Source organism: Protobothrops mucrosquamatus, unplaced genomic scaffold (genome assembly GCF_001527695.2).
Source record: "Protobothrops mucrosquamatus isolate PMUCROS unplaced genomic scaffold, P.Mucros_1.0 scaffold5, whole genome shotgun sequence".
Classification (NCBI taxonomy): Eukaryota; Metazoa; Chordata; class Lepidosauria; order Squamata; family Viperidae; genus Protobothrops; species Protobothrops mucrosquamatus.
In genome coordinates this window covers 4,331,053-4,349,192 of record NW_015386392.1, presented here as the reverse complement: position 1 = coordinate 4,349,192, position 18,140 = coordinate 4,331,053, and the positions used below count along the sequence as shown (strand labels likewise).

At 40.5% G+C, this 18,140-nt stretch overlaps 1 protein-coding gene across 1 annotated transcript in view; it reads right to left on the bottom strand.

Annotated features, from left to right (window-relative positions):
• TTC21A (tetratricopeptide repeat domain 21A) overlaps window positions 1-18,140 on the bottom strand; it is a 52,130-nt gene that overhangs the window by 3,126 nt on the left and 30,864 nt on the right. The window contains exons 19-26 of the mRNA XM_015832516.1: window positions 16,245-16,348; window positions 14,717-14,905; window positions 14,062-14,172; window positions 11,392-11,473; window positions 11,041-11,191; window positions 8,969-9,133; window positions 8,108-8,303; window positions 2,195-2,419 (exon numbers count right to left, since the gene is read on the bottom strand). Coding sequence (XP_015688002.1) covers window positions 2,195-2,419; window positions 8,108-8,303; window positions 8,969-9,133; window positions 11,041-11,191; window positions 11,392-11,473; window positions 14,062-14,172; window positions 14,717-14,905; window positions 16,245-16,348 — 1,223 coding nt within the window. The remainder of the gene's footprint in view (window positions 1-2,194; window positions 2,420-8,107; window positions 8,304-8,968; window positions 9,134-11,040; window positions 11,192-11,391; window positions 11,474-14,061; window positions 14,173-14,716; window positions 14,906-16,244; window positions 16,349-18,140) is intronic.

Below are 18,140 nucleotides of genomic sequence, written 5' to 3'. Positions count from 1 at the left end.
AGCTTGACTCCCTCTTCTTTGGGGCAGCCCCTGAGATATTGGAAGACTACTATCATGTCCCCCCTCGTCCTTCTCTTCATTAAAGACTATTTTCTCACAGGAGAGATAACTCATCATGTCTTCCACCTCTCAGCTTAGGTTTCACTTTATCCTAAGGAAGAAACAGCCTCAGAGAGCACTTTTGCTAGCAATACAAAATTTTTAGCTGGTACACAAGTTAAGATTTATTTAAAAAAACACCCACCTGTGCTGTTGATCTTATGCCAAGGCTAGATAATGGCCTTTGGGCTTCTCTTAGCCTAATTAGAGAATGCTTTGGCTAATACTTTGAAACATCAATTAAACTGATAAAGTTCCTAGTATCCTCTCATGTTTTCCAAACCAAAAAATAAAATGCATACAAGAATACATGGACTGTGCAGTGAGGAGACTAGACAAAATCATTGGCCACACTACCACCCGCCACACTCGTGAGTTCATCAAAGCCTCCACAATGGACACATCGACCTACAACCAGCCTATCAACCCTTCAGAATCCAAATCAACCACACAGCCAAGAGGAGACAGCACCGACCCTCAACCAATCCATGCAAGCCACCCTCCCACCAGCAGTTCACCTCCCAGTAACCTCCCCATCACAAGCCTCTCACTGATGACTCACCCCTGACCCATCACAAGACCCATCACTTGACACACCCACACCTGAAGCCCTTATAAACAGAAGAACATTGACACTGACATCCCCTAAACTCCCTTGAAGATGTTAACTAGCCTGGTAACGAAATGTTTGGAAACCAGCCCACAAGTTCGGAGAACAAATCTTCCCCCTCAGACTAGACATTTGTTTAGTCTTTTATCTGGTGGAAAGGTGGAAGGCTGCTAATTAATATAGCACTGGAATCTGCATTGGAAAATTTGAAATAGTCAAGTTAGACTACTGCATTCTATTTTGGTCACCATATTATAAAAAAAGATATTGAGACTCTGGAAAGAGTGCAAAGAAGAGCAACAAAGATGATTAGGGGACTGGAGGCTAAAACTTACAAGGAACGGTTGCTGGAATTGGGTATGTCTAGTTTAATGAAGAGAAGGACGAGGGGGGACAGGATAGCAGAGTTCCAGTATCTCAGGGGCTGCCACAAAGAAGAGGGTGTCAAGCTATTCTCCAAAGCGCCTGAAGGCAGGACAAGAAACAACGGGTGGAAACTGACCAAGGAGAGAAACAACCTAGAACTAAGGAGAAACTTCCTGACAGTTAGAACAATCAATCAACGGAATAGTTTGCCTTCAGCACTGGAGGCTTTTAAGAAGAGACTGAACAGCCACTTGTCTGGAATGGTATAGGGTCTCCTGCTTGAGTAGGGGGTTGGACTAGAAGACCTCCAAGGTCCCTTCCAACTCTGTTATTCTGTTAAATTTTGGTGAATTGGTATTTTTGTGCTCAGATGTTGATATGCTTGAACTAAAGAATTATTACTTGAAGATGCCCTCTGTAACCTCAAACCTGCAACTATTGGATACCATCTTGAAAATATTTTTGATTTGCAAATTGTAATGTTAGTTCATTTTAAAATGTGTGTGGGTGATCTGTTGTGGCAGAACTGCAGGTTTCAAGGGCCCAATGGTTTACATCAGAGACAGTAAAGCTCTAAATATGTTTGGAAATGATGCCAAATAATTGAATATTGCAAGTGACTATGATGTAACATTAGTTCAAATTCTGATAGAATTGGAAAAAAGAAACAAAGAACTTAAGTGAAGGGAATTCTATAATATTAAGGATCTTACTATAAATCTGATTGGCAATCTATGATATGAAGTGTTGATGATATTTCATTTGATTAAATACTTGATATACTTCTTGTATCTCCTTCCAAGAAGCAAATTCCTGGGCAATTGTTGGAATAGTACTTAATTTCGTCAACCACCTTGAGTGGTATGGCACACAGCATTAATTACAGTAAATATTTTTGAAACTTCTCATTGTTCAGAAATGAAGTATATAGCAACAAAATACTACATCCTTAATGATTTGGGAAATCTTAGAACCACGAAAAGAAAACTTTCAGAATCAGGAATTCATATATTCGATAATAAAGTTAGGCCTAAATCAAATGTTAGGAGGATGCTTATTTTAAAACCCAGTGCTGTGAAAAACGTCTTCTGCCATTTCAATGGGTTCACATCGTCTTACCTTATTGTATCGTAAGCAGCGCTTCACATGCTCAGTTGCAAGATCATACTTCCCAGATGTGCAGTAGATATCAGACAATAGCAGCCAAGCTTTTTCTAACTCATCAGCATCTGGCAGAGACCAGCTCACTTTGATCAAGCGCTTTAACTGGGTCCGGGCTTTAGCTGTATGTTTAAGCAGCATGTAGGCCTGAGCCATAGCCAGAATGGCAGGAACATTGTCTCTCTGTTTTAAAAATTATGGAGAAGTTTGATTTTAACAGTGTCTTCATATTCTTGAGAGGTTGATACCTTTACCTTTATATTCCAGATGACAACTAGAACAGTAGCAAGGGTTAGCTTTTTCTGTATCTCTCTGCTGTTGATAAACTGGAGTTTTTGAAGCCCACATCTGGAAGCATTACCTTTGATCCAATAATTTAGATCTTTAGTTGTATAAGATTATATGAGTACAGTAATATGTGTTGTAGTACACCATCCTGTAGACATACTTCGTTTATTTAGAATGGCTGTGCATAAGTTCCAGGGTGGCATTGAACTACAGAACAAGATGGATCTCTTTACACTGATGATTTGGTCAATCAAAATGACCCTTCACACCCTATCTCCTTTTTTTTTTTTTTTTACTAATTCAGAATAGGGAACCTGTGACCCTGAGCTGCTAATTTATAATCCTCAATGCTGCAACTAAGCATGATATCATCTTCATGGCTTACAAGAAGGATCTGAGCCAGTTTGATTTAGTTTGGTGTAGTAGTCAGTTTGATAATCAGGTTTAAAAGTGGGAGATTGTGAATTCTAATTCTGTCTTGGGCATGAAAGTCACCTGCGTGATTTGGGCCAGTTACTCTCTGTCAGTCCAACCCACGTCATAGGTGGTTGTTGTGGGGAAAATAGGTGAAGGAAGGTGTTGCCACCTTGAGTTACAGGTATTTCTCAACTTACGACTGCAACGGAGCCCAATATTTCTGTTGCTAAACGAGTGTAAGGACCCACCTCAATCAGTTCTCCCAAGAAAGTAGAACTCTTCAAACGGCATCATTTCAAATGGAACTTTTATTGGGAGATGTTGACAGCAGGAATAGAAGGCAGGATTTGAGGGTTTCCCGCACGAATCAAGTAGTTAAAAGTGTCCATAGTAACCCCACCCTAACTGTCCCTCCAGACAGTTCAAAGGCTAATCTGCAGGTATGAAAACTATTAGGTATTGGGTTGATCCATGGTGTTTCCTGGAATCTAGGATTTCTCTGATCTCAAAATGCTGTTCTCCCTCTACCATAATATGTGGGGGAGGGGGGACTGCAGCTGGCCTTAGGGGTGAGTAGTTCACATTTTAACAGACTACAATGAAATACTGGGTGAACTTGTCTCAACATTTTTGGGAGTTCCAATTCTATGGTTACTGGGTTGATGATTCTTTTTATTGTGAATAGTCCTACATATTTTGGTCCTAATTTCTTTGATGACTGCAAAGACTTTAAATACTTTGTGGATAAGTATACTTTCTCTCCCATTTTAAACGGTTTAGGTTCAACCCACTTATCATCTGCTTGCGCTTTATACGCTTCCCTAGCCTCATCTAATGCTTTTCTCACTACTGGCCATGTATTTTGGAGTTGTGTGATCCACTTCTTTAGGGAGGGGATAGTGGGTTCGTTGACGGGCAATTCAGGCATTGGGTTGAATCTTTGCCCAGTTGCAACCTGGAATGGGATATAGTCTGTGCTGGAGTGAACAGCGTTGTTGTAAGCCACTTCTGCGAAAGGAAGCAGATCGGTCCAATTGTCTTGTTGATAATTAATAAAGCATCTTAAATATTGTTCCAATACTGAGCTCGAATGTTCTGTCCCACCATTCATTTGCGGATGATGACTTGTTTCGGTGAAAATTAAGATGTCATCCAGGTACACGAGGACCCCTTTGTAGAGGTGCTCCTGGAAGACTTTGTTAATTAGTTGCATGAAGACTGCTGACGTTCCCTGCAGTTCAAACGGGAGCACCCTAAATTAGAAGCAGCCCATGGGGCAGTTAAATGCCGTCTTCCATTCGTCTCCTTCTTTAACCCTAACCCTGTAATATGCTTCCCTTAGGTCTAATTTTGAGAATATTTCCCCCTTCGGTAGGTGAGCCAACATATCTTTCGTTAGTGGCAGGGGGTAGATATTGTTTCTGCTCACTGCATTTAAAGACTTGTAATCCACGCAGAGGCGAAGAAACCCATCTTTCTTCTCCTGGAACAAAACTGGAGCTGCCATTTTTTTGTCACGCCAGCTGTATGAAACCTTGCGCTAAATTTTTCACTATGAGTTCTGCAGTTCTCCTATTTCTTGGGGGGTCATCGAGTACATTTTTGACTTGGGTAATTTGGCCCCTGGTAGAATTTCAATGGCGCTGTTGGTGGGCTGATGGGAGGGCAGTTCATCAGACCACTCTTCGCTGAACAGCTAAATCCTGGTATTCCTCAGGTACCATTTCCAATCCCTGCTACTACCTCCAGGTTTCCTTTTCTTTTTGTCTTTCACCCTCCACCCCAGGCAGCGTGCTTTTATTTTGGGAAACTCAACTCTCTGGTTCTCCAGTCCACCCTTGGACTCCACTTCCTCAACCATGTCATCCCCAAGATTAAGGGCCACTCTATGCCTGGGGCCACTATAAAAGTCAAAGTCTCAGTGTGATCCCCCATTGTGAGTTGGATTGGCTAGGTGGCAAGGGTGATTGGGATCCCCCCTGTGATGGACCCATCTAATTGGCCAAATGAAATTGGCTTCTTCAGCCTCCTCACTGGGATTCCTAGACTCCCCATGAAGGTTGGGCTTATGAGACAATGGGTGCAACCCAAGTCCACTAGGGCTTTCAGGGTCACCTTTCTTGGCATCCCTGGATTCAACAGTTCTATGGTTCTGGTAAGGGGTGCGATGGGTCCACTTACCAGGGGTTTGTCTTCAGAGTCTCTGTCAGGGGATTTGGGTGGTTTTTCAACTGGAGCCAGAGTTCCTTCCCCCAGAGTTCCAGGGGATGGGACCTCAACAACTTCAGTGCTCTTCATGGCAGTCTCTTTGGGTTGCTGCGGAGTCTTCCCAGGTTTCCCTCCACCGGCTCAGTGGGGCTTTTGCATGGGAGTTTTCAAATGGCATTTGGCAGCTTGGTGCTCCTCCTTACCGCACTTGAAGCAAGCCATTGAGCATGGTGTCATGGAGGGTGATTTGGCTGCCTCCTGTTTTCCCCCCGAGGGGGAGCATCTCCAGGTTCACCCAAGGCGTTGCTGCTTTCAGGCTTGGTCGATTTCAGCTTCTTCAGCCAGGATACACCAGTCATGGAGCCAGTCTGGATCTCCTCTGGGGATGCAGGGGTGGTATAAGTTGTCATTCAGCCCATCTTTGAAATGGCTCACTAGGACATCCTCCAGCTAGTTAAGTCAACCTGCCAGGTCTCTAAATTCCTCTGCATACTCAGCTACCAGGCCACAACCTTGATGCGTTCTCTAGCCTTCCGGTCGGCTAAAGGGTCTTCGAACCTCCTCCTCAGGGCAGCCATGAAGTGGTTGAAGTTTCGCAGTTCAGGGGCATCGGCGTTGTGCAGGGTCACCATCCACTGAACTGTTGCTCCCTTCAGGACTATAGTTATGACTCTCACCTGTCTGTTGTCACTAGGGATATCTCGACTGTATTCCTCCATGTAGTTCAGGACATGGGCTAGAAAAAATCCCAACTGCTAAGGCACCCTGTCGTACTTCACTCTCAAGGGCGGGAACTTTCGGCCGGGTCAGTGAATTCTCTTCGCCTGGCCTAGTGCCCATCTCTCCTGGCTGGATGGCTTGTGCTGGGGTAGCAGCCACTGCCATGGCTTCCATAGCCTTCTATGGGCTGGTAGAGGGGCCTGGGTTTGCCACCTCGCTCTCCTGGCACTTCCACCATCCCTGTGGCCACCGAGCCCCAGCATGGGTTTTCCTCCTTCTCTTTTAGGCTTCCACCATCAGGCTGATGGCTTGCTTGTTTGAGGAGATGGTCGGACAGGGCTGGTCTCTCGTCATCCTCCTCACTAAGGTTGCGTGACCTCTCCATCTCTCACTTCCACCCCAGCTGGTGACTGCCAGGCTTTAGGGTTACCTTCCTGGCTTTTGCCTCCCAGTTTTCTTTCTTTCCAATGCCCATCAACCATCTTGGTTTTCCCCGACTTTCTCTGGTCATGGCTTTGTCGGATGAACCAGAGGAGTCCAAGCTGCTCTTGCTCAGGCCAGTCTGGGGGGAATCTTCCTCAACAAAGTTGCCTTCTCCTCTCTCTGCACTGTGGTTCGACATCTTTTGCACAATCTCCACAGTAGGGGTCTTCCCTCCGGGTTGACCACTTTGCAGATCCTGCCTAATGTTAATGACCCACCTCAATTAGTTCTCCCAAGAAAGCAGAACTCTTGAAATGGCATCATTTCAAAAGGAACTTTTATTGGGAGGTATTGATAGCAGGAATAGAAGGCAGGATCTGAAGGTTTCCCGCGCAAATCAAGTAGTTAAAAGGGTCCATAGTAACCCACCCTAACTGTCCATCCAGACAGTTCAAACAGGCCAATCTGGAGGTGTGAAAATACCAATTGCCTGTTCACCGCCCTGAGTCCCGTAAGGGAGATAGGGCGGTATATAAATTTAAATAATAAATAAATAAATAAATAAATGGGAACAGAGTGATAAGGCGCTGCTTCCAAGGCTGTTAGGTGTCTGTGCTGTTTCTTCCACGCTGGGAGATAAGGCAGATGGCTGGAGGTACATTCCATTCCCACCCCGTTAGAGACACATCAAAGAAGATAGAGCAAGAGACAGAACAAAAGAAATACACATCGGTACCTCAAGCTTCCCCCTCCCCCCAGGAGAATGGCAGAACCTGAAAAGAATAGGAAATCCCATGTACACAGAACATAGGGTCTGTGAGTCAATTGTTAAGTGAGTTTTGCCATTTTACAATTTTTCTTGCCACATTTGTTAAGTGAATCACTGCAGTTGTTAAGTTAGTAATACAGTTGTTAATTGAATCTGGCTTCTGACTTTGCTTGTCAGGTGGTTGCAAAAGTGGATCACATGACCCTGGGACATTGCAACCATCTATGAGTCAATTGCCAAGTATCTGAATTTTGATCATGTGATGTGGGGATGCTGCAATGGTCATAGGTGTGAAAAATGGTCATGTCACTTTTTTCAGTGTCCTTTTAACTTTAAACAGTCACTAAACAAAAGGTTGTAAATCAATATAGGATTACCTGTATTTGTAAAAATAATAAATGCAAAATACAAATAAATAAATAAATAAAAATGGTGCAAATTATAATTTATCAACTCCTGAGCTGTATAGTTTTTATTAATTTTTAACCCCTGGGAACGGACTTGGGAAGAGAGATTTAGGCAGGAGTAAGCACAAAGCAAAATGGAATAAGCTTTTCCTCAAGCTATTCACTGTTGCTTTAGAAAAACTACTACTGCTGAGAACCCCATATTAACATATAAAGTCATATAATCTGTAGCTTGATCCTATATAGGAGAGTTATTTTATAGATACTGTAGACTCCCCTCCAACTTACACTAGTCATTTTTCATTATCTCCATTCCATCTCTGGCTCCGTCAATTTTTTAAAAAGCATATATGAAATGAAATAAAAAAAACTACTATGGCCATGTATGTCCAAAGAGAATTTCCTGTCACTCAATGCCTCTTAAGGAATAGATTTTTTTCCCCTAGGTTAAAAGTATAATATTTCAATATAGACAGATAGTAGAAATAATTTGACAAACTGATCATTATTTCTATTTCTATTGATACTACTCTGAAAAAAAAATCTTTTGAAAGTTATCTTCCAGTGGTATTCTGATGTCTTTACAAACTTTTTGTTAATATGTTTCATTTTGAATTTCAAGCAATATTTCTTATTTACCTCATTTTGTCCCATTTCTATAAACACTTTCAGAGCCTTCTCCATATTGTGTTTTTCTTTTGTGGCCATTAAACAGTAGCTCTGCAACATTTCCACTTGATTCTGGCCTTCCTGTGAGTGAGGATAGAATTCCTTAAGTAGCTTCTCAGCTGTACGTATCCCATGCTGTTCAGATTCTTTTTTTTCCTTTAAGTTACTGTTGAAAAGAAAGTATTTGATATTTCCTAAGCTATTGAGTACTGGACAACATTAAAGAAAAGGTTACTAATTTATTGCCTTTTAAACTCAGTATAACCACAAATCTTTGATTTAATTGACTAATAGAGCGAATGAGATATCTGTTACATTGGATTGCGTGTTAAAAGGTGAATGGAATTTTGCACATAGATAAAACAAATGAGCTTTTACACATAGGTGATTATGCATAAATAAAATCTCAAATGGATTTTGTCTACTTCAGCAGAAGCTTGATAAATCTGCGGAGATTACTGTAGAGAAGAACAGTGTACAGTAATCAGATCTGGTCAAAGCAATGATCCAGCATTAATGTACTTATTGTTGCCTCCTTAATGCCTCTTGAACATAAATGTGTATCTTCCTAAGCTTGTGGGGCAACTGTGCAAGGCCAGGTGTAGACCCAGTTCATTCAAGGAGATGCTGATGGTATAGCAAGACTGTCTATGTCAAATCTGAAGCAACTTTGCCTCTTATCAGACTGAATTCTACACTACCACATTGCTAGGCACACTCTTTCTTTCCTGAGACCATAAGGCAAATTTTGTTTGCTTACTTATTAAAGATTTTTTTAATTCTTTGAAATTTTTCAAATTTGAATTTTTTCCAAATTTCATTTTCCTTTACCTGGCATCTGTAGTATTTTGATTCTCAAAAGTCTCTCCACCTACTATCTCATTGTCAGGATTTAGACATATCAGGATCATATAGCTAAGGGCTTTCTGGCCCCAATCACTATCCTTACGAGCCTTATTGAAGAACTTCAAAGCCTGATTAGGTTGCCACAGATGCCTGTTTGTGGAGAGAAAGTTTTTAAAAAGTGCATGCAGTATAGCAGCTTTAAAATGATCAGTCTTGCTAATAAAAATACTGTTTATCCAAATATTTGGCTTCATACTATCATAGACCTGATTCAACCAAACAGAGTCAAATGACTTGAAGCTCAGAGAATAATTAGGCATAGATCAACTTTATTCTGTTGAACTAATGAACTAATGAGATTTCTACAAGTGTAGAAGAGAAATATAAATAATGTTATCTAGATAAAAAGAAATTATACATTTAAATCCATTTAAAAATTAAAGAGATAAAATTCTGAAAATATTACTACAACAGATAAGGGAGCAAATAACCTTATTCATTTTAAAACTGAGGAGACTGTTCTTCCTCATTTTCTCCTAATCTGATGTGAAGGTGCCCTGGTATAAGCACATTTTTTTCTGCCATGCTCTCATGATGTTCCCCTTATCCCATCTCAGCTCACAGTAGAGGCAGTCTGAAGTCACTTCTAGTAGCTCCAGTATATCATTGAAAAACACTATCTTGGTCACATGATCAAAATTTTGACATTTGGCATGTATTTATGATGGTTGCAGTGTCCTGGGGTCATGTGATCCCCTTTTGCAACTTTCTGACAAGCAAAGTCAATGGGGAAAACAGATTCACTTAACAACCGTGTTACTAACTGCAGTGATTCACGTAGCAACTGTGGCAAGAAAGGTTGTCAAATGGGGCAAAATTCACTTAACTGTCTCACTTAGCAACATAAATTTGGGGCTCAGTTGTGATCACAAATTGAGGACATTCTGTTCTAATTGCCATTGTGGTGACTGTTATTACACATTTTATTTCTCCATGGCCATCCATTGGCTACTTCCAGGTGCTGCTAGCCATATGGTAATTGGATTGAACTGAACTGCTCAGTCACTCACTGCCAGCATTGCTAATTGTTTCAGCTTGTTCATGATCAATTGTTCCCTCATACTTCCCTCTGCATCTGTGGCCTATCAGTGAGCTGATTTTTTTGAACCTGGGAAGAATGCTCTTCGGAAAGAATGCTAAACTCGCATTGGAGAATCGTTTTCTAGTGACTGAAGGGCTGGTAGGCAGCATTTTAACTCGGCCGCCTAGGAGAGTCCAAATGTTATTAGAGATACTCCAATGTGCTTCTGTTAAGGTATTCAAATTTAGTAGCTGGAGCGGTTTAGCCAGAACTCACAGTTAGAGATGATTGATTGGAGAGGGCGAGCTCCTGCGTGAGGCAATCTGCGCTGTGATTGGTCGCTCTGGGTGTGGAGGGGGAATTTCCCTCCCCCCCACCTTCTTTCTTCTGTTTGTGCCCTATGTGCTTTGTGATTTATCTCATGATGCTTCTGTTTGCCTGACTATCTAGTTTGCTGTAAATATTGATGTAAAATGTATTTATTTATGTAAAAATACAACTTTGTGTCAGTGTCTCTGACTCCATTTGGACACCGGCTGCGCAATTCCCTGACCACTTCCTTCACCATTTTACCCACAGTTATAGCACAGGGTCTAACAGTCACACTTCATAAGGAACAAGAATTCATTTTAAGATTTTTTAATATTTCAAAGAAATTGTAACAATTGCTTGAGAAACACATATCAAACTGGGATCATAATCTATGTTATTTTCATTATGAAATTGGATGGAGGCAGGAGGGTTGATAGATATCAGTATGACATGTGTAACTTGTCATATTTTTATACAAACAGTAGCTTGGGAAAAGTGGGAGGACACTAATTCCTTTTTTTCAAAGCATTAGAATGAAATACAACTCCATCCTCAATTATTTCTTCCTAATACACAACAGACGTTATAGTTTTGGGTCATCAGCATCACATTTAGCTATACCATAAGTCTGTGATTTTCGTAAATATCATTCTGTATAACTTACCAACAGTAAAGTCCCATGCAATAATTATAGCCAGGTTCCAAAGGTGTTCGAATTGATTTTTTCTTGGCTAGTTCAAAAAAGGGTGTAGCTTCATCAAGTTTACCACTTCTTCTCAGCAAATCAATCAAGCTCTCCATAACCGAAAAATTATCTAAATCACAAGTTTATATTTTTAGCAAAAATATATTTTCAATACTTTTCAGTTAAATTCTTGTTAATATTACAAAGGAAAAGAAAAACTTCATTATTTAGTTTGATAATCTTTTAATCTGTTATGTAAGCTACTTTAGTAATCCCATTTAAGGTCTTAAAGAAACACATAAATACTTTTATTAAATTATAAATACATACCAGGGGTTTTCTCCAAAACATTCCGGTAAAGACTTATGGCTTGCTCATATTTCTCTTTTCTAAACATAAGGTTTGCCAACATCTAACAAAAGAAAAAATATTTATAGAATAGAATAGAATAGAATAGAATAGAACAGAACTGGAAGGGACCTTAGAGATCTTCTAGTCCAGCCCCCTTCTCAAGCAGGAAATATTTCAACCGAAAATAAAACCACAGCATTTTTTAAATTCGTTCTTTTATAAAACTTCATAAATATTAAAATAAATGAAAATAAATCTATCAGTGAAGAGCTGAAGCATAAAGACTTTTTATCTTAAACTTTTGGTCAACTCAAGCAGAATCATAGAACCTTAACAACTGGAAAAGATCATTTCTGGAGATGCACTAAGTTGTGGGTACCTCATTTCCTTTTTTGATTGTGTATCTCTGAATAGAGTTAGATATGGCTACATACACACATGTACAGATAGTCCTTGACTTAAAATAGTTCATTTTAAATAATAGAGTTGGGAGGGACCTTGGAGGTCTTCTAGTCCAATCCCCTGCTCAAGCAGGAAGCTCTATACAAGACATGTCAAACTCGCGACATCACGTGATGTCACGCAACGTATCGGAGATTTTCCCCCATTGCCGACAATGGGGTGGGCGCGGTTTCGTGACACATCCGGCCTGCGGGCTGGCAGTTTGACACCCTTGCCCTATATCATTTCAGACACCTCCAGTGATGGAGCACCCATAACTTCTAGAGGGAAGTTGTTCCATGATTAATTGTTCTTACTGTCAGAAAATGTCTGCTTAGTTCTACGTTGGATCTCTTCTTGATTAGTTTTCATCCATTGCTTCTTGTCCTTTAGTGACTGCTCAGAGTTAACAATGACATTGAAAAAACTGACTTATGACAGTTTTTCACACTTAGACCATTGCAACATGTGATCATGTGATCAAAATTCAGATGCTTGGCATCTGAATTTATATTTATATTTATGATGGTTTATATTTATATTTATGATGGTTGCCTTATCCCAGGGTCATCTGATCGCCTTTTGTGACCTTTTGACAAGCAAAGTCAATGGGGATTTACTTAACAATTGTGTTACTAACTTAAAAAACTGCAGTGATTCACTTAACATTGTGGCAAAAAATTTGCAAAATGGTTCAAAATTCACTTAACAACTGACTTTCTTAATAATATAAATTTTGGACTCAGTTGTGGTTGTAAGCTGAGGACTACCTATATACATAGCTTATTAGATTTATACAAGGTATATTGTATACCAGACAGACTGAACAAACAAAAATAGGGTCTTAATTTTAGAATAGCGAAATCCATAAAAATAGCTTCAAACAGAGAATATTTTTTGCATAAGTTGAACTTCCAAATAGATGAATCGGTAGGTAGATAAAATATACAAAGAATTTCCATATGGGAAAGCTTACACAGACAACTGTTCCACTATGAATATGTGTGAATTTTTTGTTTGTTGCTTCCTTGTTTGTATTAATTATATCCTCCTGGTTCTATCCTACTCCAGTTTCTGATCTGTAAGCAGATTCTGGGAACTCTGTCTATTGCCCCAGTTTCTGGCAGCTTGGCAACCCACTTATAAGCCTCCTCTGACTCTTCAGGGAACGTTCATGCTAAATAGTAAATGTCAACACAAAATCAAATATCTTTGAGATTCTTATGAAGTAAAAAGCTGTCTCCAAAATGAACAAAGTAATGTAAATAGGATTGCTGCTAGTCTGAGATTTGTTGTCGTTGTTGTTAGTTGCGAAGTTGTGTCCGACCCATCGCGACCCCATGGACAACATTCCTCCAGGCCTTCCTGTCCTCTACCATCTTCTGGAGTCCCTTTAAGCTCATGCCTACTGCTTCAGTGACTCCATCCAGCCACCTCGTTCTCCGTCGTCCCCTTCTTCTCTTGCCCTCCATCTTTCCCAGCATCAGGCTCTTCTCCAGTGAGTCCTTCCTTCTCATTAGGTGGCCAAAGTATTTGAGTTTCAGAATTCAGGATCTGGCTTTCTAAAGAGGAGTCAGGATTGATCTCCTCTAGGACTGACCGGTTGGATCGCCTTGCAGTCCAGGGGACTCGCAGGAGTCTTCTCCAGCACCAGAGTTCAAAGAGTAAATTTGTGTCTACTGTATGCTGTGTCATCACACCATTAAGACAAGTTAGTTCTGGGATGAGGCAAATGCTACCTTTACCATGTCTGTGGAGAATCTCAATCATCCAGGTCATAGTTGTGTCAAAGGTATTTTTTTTTCCCTTCAAAAGGCAAAAAGACTGTTTTTTTCTTTGAGGAGGAAGAAAAAAACAGCTAGCTTCTCACCCAAGAAGCTTCATCAGTTTTGATGGGGGGGGGGGAGGAAATGGAGGTTTTCTTTTCCCACCATCAGAACTGATGAAGCTTCTTCAATGAGGAGTGACATTTCTTTTTCTTCCTCAAAGGAAAAAACAGTCCAGTTGCTTTTTGTACACAAAAAAAAAAAGGCATCGTTGAGGCTCCCTTTAAGGTCCAAACAACCGAGTTTTAATTTTAGGGCTTTTCAAACTTTTTTTCAGAATTGTCACCCAGTGAAGAGCCATAGTGGGCTATCGAGATAAAGAAAACCACAAAAAAGCTTCATTTTACAGCTGAATATATGAGAAGGCAAACAAACTGCATACCATTGTTCCAATTTCACTGCACTCATTGTCTTGAAGCAAGAGAGAACAGTAATGCTCACACTGGTCTGTGTCTCCTAGTATCAAATATAGTTCAGCTAATTCGAAAATTATCTGCAAATAAAATGGAAATAACATTCGTTCAGCAATAAATTGAAATAGAAAAGGCACTGATAATTGTATCAGGTACCTCTAGCCCTCTCTCTACAGTAGGAATATAGAGACCATAATTAACTGTGCTTTTTGGTTGAGTTATTTTTCAATTCCATCCTGAATTCCCCTATTTTGTGCTGGAGAACTGGGAAAAAAAATCCAAATCTAAAAGCAAAAGTTCATTTCTAAGCTTTGCTGAGGTAAGTCAGCAGTGTGACCCCGTATCACTGTAATTACACTTTGTCTTCTTCTGGTAATTCATATTTGGAATATTTTTTTTATTACCCATCTGGTTCAATCTTTGCTACTTATTTCATATGGGTAGATTAGTATTTTATCTTCACAACAGATAAAGCAAAACAAATTTATGATAAATAATCTGTAATACATATTACTGCTTAAAAATCTAAAAATGCTTTTACTGAATGTGACCCAGCATTTTTTGTAAGGAGTCCCAGAACCGGACAGTTTAGGTGGTCTGCTTTTTGGGTGGAGTGTTGCTTACCTTATTATCAGTCGGTACGCAGGCCAGGGCCTCTGAGTAGTACTTCACAGCTTTTTCATATTCCTTTTCTGATCGATGGAACTTGGCAAATTGCACACAGATTTTTAGAAGCATTTGTTTTTGAGGAGGGATCAACTCTGGCTGCTCCACACGAACTCTCTTTAATATCCTTTGTTGGGTGTCATAAGCCTTCACGGTGACAAATGTATAAAATTAGGGCAATTGAGGCTACATGTAAGCTAGTACCTGAAGAACATCTAATTCTGAGACAATTACTTACTAGTTGCTATTGATTACATGTATCTTCCATTTTCCTTTGAGGAAAATGGCACAATGATTTTTCCCCCTACCATTTTATCTTAGCAGAATAATAGAGTAACAGAGTTGCAAGGGACCTTGGAGATTTTCTAGTCCAACCCCCCGCCCAAGAAGGAGACTCTGTAACAGTGATGGCGAACTTTTTAGAGACCGAGTGCCCAAAAACCGCTCTGTCCCCCCGGCCCTGCCCCGCTCTGCCCCCTGCCCTACCCTACCCCCACTCTGCCCCCCGCTCTGCCCCAACCCCGCCCACCCACAGGGCTACCCACCGCCTCGACGGCCCTCCGCAGATCACCCAGGTGACCCTGTAGCGCCATAATGGCCAAGCCCTCTGCTCGTGCCCCGCAGCATCATCTGTGCGTGATGGGACATGAGGCAGGTCCCTGCTGCCCAGCTGCCATGTTCTTGGCTGCGCTGCTCCACGCCCGCGGGTGACTCTCCGTGGGGGAGCTGCTGGTGAGTGAGGGGGCCACGGGGGAGGTGAGACTGGGGCAATGGCGCACGTGCCCACAGAGGGCTCTGAGTGCCGCCTCTGGCACGCATGCCATAGGTTCGCCACCACTGTCTTATAACATTCCTGTCCAATCCCAGAAAGAAGATTCAATCAAGATGTTAGAGATTCTTCTTTCTATGCATACATTTTCTATGCACTATTTCTCATTATGTCTTTTTAATTTTGCATGCTATTTTGGCTTTGCTTTAGATATCAGACTTCTCTCTTTGAAGTCTAGATCAGAAACAGTTAATTCAAGGATAAAACCCTAAATGCTCTGATCAGTAATATTTCATAAAAGGAATGCTAAGGTTACAATACAAGAATTTCAATAAATCCCCTACTTTCAAAGGAGACACAAAATATAGGCATTTATTATGGCAAAACCATTGCTTCCTTTCACTGTTTCGATGTTGTGGGCTATTTTGTAAAGGCATAGCAGTTTACATCTGTTTCCTGTTTTGATAACTGTCAACTCTTCTGTTGGTTGAGACCAAATTAAGAAAGATGGACTAGTTACTCTCAACTGGTTACCTTCTCTGTTTGAAAGAGTAGATTATAACTATCATAAGCTTATTATGATACAAAAGTTAAGTTGCTACTTGATTTCAAACTGTGGCTTATCTGAAAAACACAAGTGTGTATTTTTTCTTGTACACTGGTATTTACTTTGAAATAATTCTTCTGATTTGTGTTTATGTAATATTGATATTTTACCTTTGTCAGGGTTTCCAGAAAAATTTCTCTTTTAGTTGTCTCATAAATCTTTGCTAATAATATTAGATTTTTCACATCTTTCATCATTGAAGGTAGATCATCAACTGTAAGTTTAAAGAGAAATAATTGTTAATTTGTATATAATAATAATAATAATAATAATAATAATAATAATAATAATAATAATAATAATAATAATAATAATAATAATAATAATAATAATAATAATAAAAAGTTGGAAGGGACCTTGGAAGTCATCGAGTCCAACCCCCTGCTCAGGCAAGAAACCCTATACCATTTCGGAGATGGCTGTCCAGTCTCTTCTTAAAAACTTCCAGTGTTGGTGCATTTACCGCTTCTGGAGGCAGGTTGTTCCACTGGTTAATTGTTCTAACTATCAGGAAGTTTCTCCTTAATTCTAGGTTGCTTCTCTCCTTGATTAGTTTTCATCCGTTGCTTCTTGTCCTGCCTTCAGGCGCTTTGGAGAATAGCTTGACTCCCTCTTCTTTGGGGCAGCCCCTGAGATATTGGAAGATTGCTATCATGTCCCCCCTCGTCCTTCTCTTCGTTAAACTAGACATATCCAATTCCAGCAGCCGTTCCTTAAATGTTTTAGCCTCCAGTCCCCTAATCATCTTTGTTGCTCTTCTCTGTACTCTTTCTAGAGTCTCAGCATCTTTTTTACATCGTGGTGACCAAACCTGGATGCAGTATTCCAAGTGTGGCCTTACCAAGGCCTTGTAAAGTGGTATTAACATTCCACGTGGTCTTGACTCTATCCCTCTGTTAATGCAGCCTAGCACTGTGTTGGCCTTTTTGGCAGCTGCAGCACACGGCTGGCTCATATTTAAGTGATTGTCCACTAGGACTCCGAGGTCCGTCTCACGGTTACTACTATTGAGCAAGGTACCCCCTATACTATACTTGTACATTTGGTTTTTCTTGCCTAAATGTAGAACCTCTTTTTTCACCATTGAATTTCATTTTGTTAGATAGCGTCCAGTGTTCAAGTCTGTCCAGATCCTTCTGTATCCTAAGCCTGTCTTCTGGAGTGTTGGCTATTCCTGCCAGCTTGGTGTCGTCTGCAAATTTGATGAGTTCCACATCTATCCCCTCGTCCAGGTCGTTGTGAAGATGTTGAAGAGTACTGGGCCGAGAGCAGAGCCCTGGGGCACCCCACTACACACTTCCCTCCATGTAGATATGGTTCCATTGAGGATGACATGCTGAGTACGGCCGGTCAGCCAGCTACGAATCCATCTGGTGGTGATGCTGTCTAACCCACTTTTTTCTATCTTATCGAGCAGTACGTTTTGATCTACTTTGTCAAATGCTTTACTGAAGTCCAAGTAAATTATATCCACAGCATTCCTCTGATCCACTAATTTTGTCACTTGATCAAAGAATGCAATAAGGTTTGTCTGGTATGATCTGTTTTTGACAAACCCATATTGGCTTTTAGTAGTGATTTTGTTTGCCTCTAGGTGTTCATTGATTCGTTGTTTGATTATCTTTTCCAGAATCTTCCCAGGTATATATTTTCTGAACAATTAGATGCTGAATTCTGCCTTGCATAGTTTTCCTTAGAAATTTCTTCAAAAACCAGAGCTGGAAGGGAACTTGGAGGTCTTCTAGTCCAACCCCATGCTCAAGCAGGAAACCATTTCAGACAAATGGCTGATTGATTTGATTTGATTTTTTGATTTTGATTTGATTTGATTTTATTAAATTTATACCCCGCCCTTCTCCCGGAGGACTCAGGGCGGCTTACAGCCAGTTTAAAACAATGGTACAATACAATACAAAATTTAAAAAGATTAAAAATAACTATTTAAATTTGGCCGCTTCTACTAAAAATTTAATTTAAAACCCCTTTAAAATACCCCTAGGCCAGTC